The sequence below is a fragment of the Rattus rattus genome, chromosome 9 (genome assembly GCF_011064425.1).
Source record: "Rattus rattus isolate New Zealand chromosome 9, Rrattus_CSIRO_v1, whole genome shotgun sequence".
NCBI lineage: Eukaryota > Metazoa > Chordata > Mammalia > Rodentia > Muridae > Rattus > Rattus rattus.
Window position 1 is genome coordinate 58,178,450 of NC_046162.1, and position 6,638 is coordinate 58,185,087.

The 6,638-nt window shown below is 52.2% G+C and overlaps 1 protein-coding gene across 1 annotated transcript; it reads right to left on the reverse strand.

The window, feature by feature from the left end:
* Positions 1-4,015: 4,015 nt before the first annotated feature.
* Hoxb13 (homeobox B13) lies at positions 4,016-6,271 on the reverse strand. Its single transcript, XM_032913736.1, has 2 exons — positions 5,556-6,271; positions 4,016-4,625 (listed from the first exon to the last, which is right to left on the reverse strand). Exons 1-2 carry the CDS (start codon positions 6,157-6,159, stop codon positions 4,369-4,371), a joined length of 861 nt encoding a protein of 286 aa, XP_032769627.1. The 5' UTR covers positions 6,160-6,271; the 3' UTR covers positions 4,016-4,368.
* Between the last annotated feature and the right edge of the window lie 367 nt (positions 6,272-6,638).

Below are 6,638 nucleotides of genomic sequence, written 5' to 3' on the forward strand. Positions count from 1 at the left end.
AAGGAAGGCAGGCTGGCATCTGTTCCTCATTGGATGTTTTAAATCTCTCTTCAGCCCCGGCCAGAGCGGGGAGGAGGGAAAGTGCCCCGCACGGGCTGGAGGAGGTGGGCGGCTCCTGGGTTTTCCCTTCGTCTGCCCCGAGAATGTTCAGGTGGGTGCGCTTGTGGTATAAATGCCTTTCAGAAACAACTGAAACCGCCTCTTCTCTTCGCCTCTTCCACCGCAGCCGCCTGGGCGCTTTGTGGGAGTTGACGGTAACGAGTTCATTTACTTAATTCGAGATTGTAGCTCTGGGGTTTCTATTACGTGGTACTGGGATGGGGATGGGGCGCGGTTTCTCCCGAAAGAAACCTAATTAAAGTGCAGCGCTTAGAACCTTGAATGAAGGGGAGGAGGGGAGCCGGGAACCCGCTCTGCGCTGGGGGAAGGGAACCAGCAACCCTTCCTAGATGGAGGGGGAGCCTGCGTGCTAGAGCTGACTTTGAACCATCCCCCGTAGTAGAGTGTTCAGGAGAGGTAAAAGAAATTTTCATTCCGCTGCAAACCTACCAGCGTTCTCCCACCTCCCCAACCCCCGGAAGTGTTTGCCAGCAGGAGTAAAAGGCCGGAACTTGAAAGCCTGGGGGTCACCCTTCGCTTTGCGTGGCTGGGACTTAGATTCAAAGAACTTCCGGAAATCCTGTCTACACACTTGCCACAATCCACTCATTGGACCTCTAGAGGCCTAATAGTCCACCTGCTTAGTCATTAAATGTGATTTTGGTACTGGGGACGGTGTAGACCAAAAAGGTACATTCGGATCCAATTTCCTTACTGGCTAAAACTCTGAGCTGGAGGAGCTGACATGGGTCGGGTAGAAGGAAAGGGTATGCAGATTGGCTCAGAGCAAAATCATAGCTTATTGATGAAAAACCTCCCCAATTATTTTCCGGAATAGATGTGTCCCCGGAATTGTTTATAGTGTATATAGGATATAGGATATAGTATATAGGTAGGATATAGGATAGTGTTGTCAGAAGTTTGTGGTCCCAGATTTTCCTTGGTTGTTTTGAACAAGAGAGGAAGAAAGAAAGGAAGGAAGGAGGAAGGAAGGAAGGAAGGAAAAAAAGAAAGAAAGAAAGAAAGAAAGAAAGAAAGAAAGAAAGAAAGAAAGAAAGAAAAGATCCTGTAGCTTCTGGCATCTCTTACTGAAGAGGAAACCGAGCAGGTAAGTCAGGGTAGCCACGGGCATTTTGTTGTATTTTACACGTAAAGAATTGAGCAATGTCGAGGTGGTTGGGTCGGTGGTGGCTGGGAATAATTCACTTCGCAAAATGCGTTTGGGAAAAGAGTTTCCTAAAATGGTTTAATACAAAATGAAATAAAACATTTTTAAAAACTTGCCTCGTTTAGGTCCCATTCAAATAAGAAAGAAAAAAGGTGGAAAACCGCCATGAGTGGTTCTGCTTAGGAAGATTAATTTATTATTCCGGTGGAAACAAGAGATGGATAGAAGATGGCACCCATGGCCTTGCTCTCCAGTCCTTACTGCCTGCTTCTTCTTCGCCCTCCCCGCCCTCCTCCGGGGCTTATCCGAGGCTAGACTGATACACCGGCTGGAGACCTTTCACATTCCCAGAACCTTCCAAACCCGAAGGCCAGGAGGTCCCAGACTGTTGCAAGCCTGAAGCTGGGCTGCGGAGGGAGGGAGAGTAAAAGGACGGAAGCCTTGGGCGGCAGGCTGGTTTCCTGAAATGGCAAATGTCTACCGGAAGGGGGAGCGCTTGTCTTCTTAATAGTTCAAAAGGCTGGTGGCAGAATAAATCTCTAAAACCCCCAAAATCTTTTGTCTGTTCTGAAATTAGTACCAACGAGAAGTAGAGGAGCCCCGAAATTTTAGACCCTCTAGAGCAGAATGGTAAATTTAGAGCTTGGGAGTCCAGAAACTTTCCCCGCACAGGCCTCTCTCTATTTGGACCATCTGTTCATTGAGACGCCAGTCAATCGTGTGACTTTTCCCCTTGCCTAAGTGGGGACCACACTCCACAGTGCCCCCCTACTTACTTACCTCACAGGCTTTCCTCATTCCTATCGATGCACAGGCCTCACCCAATAGTCAGATCTGGGATGCTAGGGACAAAAGAGTAAGAGCCTCTAATTTCAAAAGCTACCCTGAAAGTGGCTTGCAGTGAGGAATGTGGAAAGCAGAGATTGATCTCCTGACCCAGGACCTTGAGGGGTTAGGCTGGACCATGGGGGGGGGGCGATGCAAAGAAATTTCTAAGCACAATTCTCGGTCTGGATCTCTGTCTGGGTCTCTGAGGGGCCACACTCATTCTGTTACTCAAGAAGTGGAGGTGGTACCCCTCTCCTTCCTTTTCCCCAGACTTGGCTTTGTAAATTAATAACCATAAGACTCCGTTTCATCCATAACTCAGATTGGCCTGGAACTCACGGTGTGTAGTTCAGCTGGCCTCAGCTTTAACTTGGTGCAATCCTCCTGCCTCGGCATCCCAAGATTAGACTTGGAGGCAGGCATCGCCCACCTAAGTGCTCCTTTTTGGTAAGCATATCTAGAAGTATATGTGTAGCCCCACCCCACCCCTGATGCTGCTCTTTCTTTCTTGGGAGAGCAGCCAGGGCTGGAATCCCACCTGACCACTAGCAGATCCCTTGGCTGCAGTGGCTAATCCTTGGTTTCTTGGAGAACCATAAGCTCTTTTTAGAAAGGAAAAACTCACAAATACATTGGCCACTACCCACCACTAAATGGCTACTCAACTCAAGGCAGCCACTTCAGTCCTGAGGGGTCTTTGGACTTCAGGCCTGGCGTTTCATCTCAGAGACCAACCAACCAGTCCAAGGTTCAGAACGACTGTTGTCACCTTGCTGGCTCTGCTGACCAGGGACCTATAGTTGTACCCCACAGTGGGTCCGAGTACATCAGGGGATGAGAGCCTCTGCATCTGTCCCCTGGTGCCACTTCTACAAATAGCCATCCTCTGGGGTTTCCAGGATTTTTGTATTATGTCCTGGCTTGTGAGGAAGAAGAAAAAAATGTTGGTACCCCTGAGTTCCTTTTATTGGGGGATCCAGGCAGTGAAAGGGGAAAGAAAAAGTCTGAGGCCGCTTTGGCACTGGGTGCCAGGAATCCGTCCATCCTAATTCTGGCCTCTTCACTTTTTCCAGTTGCTGTCATTTACATAAAAAAACAATAACAGTAAAAAGGCATCCCCCTTCTGCCAGGCCTGCCTGGAGGAGAGAAGTTCCTCCAGTGGTAAAGAAAGGTGACCAGGAGGGTTGGGGATTTAGCTCAGTGGTAGAGCCCTTGCCTAGCAAGCGCAAGGCCCTGGGTTTGGTCCCCAGCTCCGAAAAAAAAAGAAAAAAGAAAAAAAAAGAAAGGTGACCAGGAAAAAGAATAGGTAGTAAGGGGGCCATTTTCTGGTTTCCCAAACTCTAGTGAGTTTTCAAAAGCCTGAGGATAGGGTGGGACACTGCTCTTCCCTGTAACCACTGGGCCTGGAAGGAGTCCTGGCAAGGCCGCATGTGACTATTGCATGTTGCTCCCAAATGCCCAACAAACCCTACCCCAGTTGTGTCAGAACAACCAGGATAGTCCAAATCCATCATTTAGCAGAAGCAGAGTTTAGGAAAGCGCCAAGTAATTGCCTTGCCATCTCTCTGGGTCCTTTCTTTGTGTTCCAGGTGGTTCTGACCCAGTCAGGCCCCTGGGCTCATTCCACTGCAAAATCTCAGCATATGGGATGGGGGCTTCCCACTCTGTTCAGCCTAGGAGGTTGTCCAGGAGGAGGGAGACCACAGGAGAAGGTGGACAGGGAGCGGGGAGAAGCACCCGCTAACATGGTCTGTCCTGCCCTGGTATCATCTCAGAAAAATGCTAAGTGGGCATGGGCACCTTAGAAGGATGACTCCACCTTTGTCCCCCACCCCGTTCTCTTCCCCCTTGACCACTAGAAGGAGGGTACACTGGGTGCACATGGAAAGGGATCTGAGAGGAAACTGTCCTACAAAAAGATCTTGTTCCAAATTTATTCGCGATCAGCTCAACTCATGAAAGCGATTTCTAAGCGCTCAACAGAGCTCTAGATAGAAAATATGAGGCTAATTATCATGACAACTAGTACTGGTTATGGATGAATGATTATGACTGATACAGGTTCTTCTGAACCACGATGAAGGGGACTGTGATTTCAGGACCCCCACTTCTGGCACATGCAGGACAGCCCCGAGGAACAGTCCAGAACTCAGTAGCCTGCTAAAGGTGTCATCTCTTGGGGTCCCTCAGCCGAGTCCTCTGCCAGTCCTGGCCCTGGCGGGCTCCCAATTCTCCAGGCCAAGCCCCTTTCCCCTGCCCATCCCCACTGGTGCTCACGGAGTAGTGCTGGTCTTGACCTTGGCAAGAACCTTCTTCTCCTTGACCCGGCGGTTCTGAAACCAGATGGTAATCTGGCGTTCAGAGAGGCTGGTGGCTGCCGAGATCTTGCGCCTCTTGTCCTTGGTGATAAACTTGTTGGCCGCATACTCTCGCTCCAGCTCCCGCAACTGCCCCTTGCTATAGGGAATGCGTTTTTTGCGGCCGCGGCGGAAGGCACAGCCGTCGGGAGGCGGGTGCTGGACATTGGGCTCTGTGTGATGGAAAAGAGAGGGAAGAAAAGGCATATCAGTCCCCTCTCTAGCGCCCTAGCGCAGACCCAGGCCCTGCAAGCCTCAGGGCTACGTCATCCTGCAGGCGCTTCCTGATCATCCTCTGTGTGGGCCAGGCTCCCTCAAAGCCCAGAGACGCGCGCTAGATTCTGTCTGAGTCCCTGATGCCACTCGCTGAGCCTCTGCTCCTGCTGGCCACCCCCACCATCCCTGAATGAGCTCACATCAGGAGTCTGCAAGTCTGTAAACACACCCACCGTTTCAGGTTTTTGCCCACAATCACACAGTCCACTTTCACACGCGTGTTCAGACTCGGCCACTCCTCCAAATTGGCAAATTATGTACATGAGAAAACAGGATTATGTTTCCCACACAGCACACACACGCAAGAACACACCCTTCAATACACCCTCAGTCAAAGAAAACCTAAATTTTCCTTTCGAAATTGATCTAAAAATGGAAGGGGGTGTATTCTCGAGGAAACACCCAATATCTCCGATCCCACCCCTCAATGCCACCCTCAAAACCACTGGATTATGTCATTTGGCCTTTGGGCAGAATTAGCCTGGGACTGTGCTGGGTAGGGACACTTTGGCCTCAATCAACAGCAAAGATCCAAGGTTCTCCCGACATATTGAAAGGCTGGTCCCAGCGCCTCCTGGAGAGGACGGGAAGACTGGCTACGTTTAAGTTTCTGGTAGCACCCTGCTGAGACCCCTTATTCTGACCCCCTGAGGCCTCTACCCGGGCCCTCCAGCTGCCTGGACCCTCCGCCCAGCCCAAAGTAACCAACCAGGGATCCCCAGGCTTCTCCTCATGAGCCCCAAGTCTCCCTTCCTCTCTTCTTCCTCCTTCCAAGCAAGTGCCAGCGTAGCCCATGCTGAGCCAAGGAGAGCCAGAGTAGAAGTTACCTGCAAATGCTGCTTTCCAGAATGGACCTGGAGGGTTCTGTTCACCTTGGCAGCACATCTGGCTGTTCCAGCCACCGGCCAGGGCCCAAGGCTGATAACTGTCCACGGGAAGCAGAGAGTCGTGGCGAGGCTCCCCAGGGGCCCCCAGGGTCTGCACCACAGACACATCCAGGTAACTGGCCATAGGCTGGTAAGGTCCCGGGTAGCCCGGATAGAAGGCAAACTCGGTGGGACGGCTAGGATACTCCTCCCCAGGTGCAGGGGTTTCCGAAGGGTAGGTAGCCAGGGTGGCCGTCTGGGCACAGGGTTTCAGTGAGCTCCTGGATACTCGGCAAGAGTAGTACCCGCCTCCAAAGTAGCCATAAGGCACAGGAGCTGGAGATGCCCCCTGGGGCACCCCAGGACAAGGGTGGCACTGCTTTGGTGGCTCTGCAGAGCCTGGCAGATCCAAGGGGGCATAGTTGACAGTCGGCATCAGCGTTGGAGCTGCGGGATGGCTAGCCAGTGGGGAGGAGTGGGCGACTAAATTCCGACCCCCTCCAGCTCCCAGCAAGCCTTCGATATCCTTGGCCCCGTCCAAGGTGGCATAATTGCCGGGCTCCATGGGGCCAATGATCGGCTCATGGGGAGCCGAGGGTGGGGGTTCTAGGGGGCAGCAAGCTCTCTCCCCACCCAGGCCCGGGGAATCCTAAGCGTTTTAAATCGCTCCCAGCTCTCACGGCCGCCTGCATTCGCCTGGCTGGGCCGTCTTGACGCAAGAGACGCAAGAGCTCGTGCCCGAGCTCTGATTGGCTGTGGCCTGGGGGAGAGAAGCTCATAAAATCCACCCGCAGAAATTGCAGGGGGAGAAGGGACAGGGAGCCGGCTCCACCTCCTCTCCTCTCCTCTCTTCTCTCCCTCTCCGCCTGTCTCTGTCTCTGTATGTGTGTCTCTGTCTTTCTCTCTGTGTGTACGATGTCTCTGTCTTTCTCTGTATGTGTCTCTCTGTGTGTCTCTGCCTCTGTCTGCTGTCTCTGTCGCCGCCTCCTCTCTCTCTCTCTCTCTCTCTCTCTCTCTGTCTCTCTCTGGCTCTCTGTCTTCTGC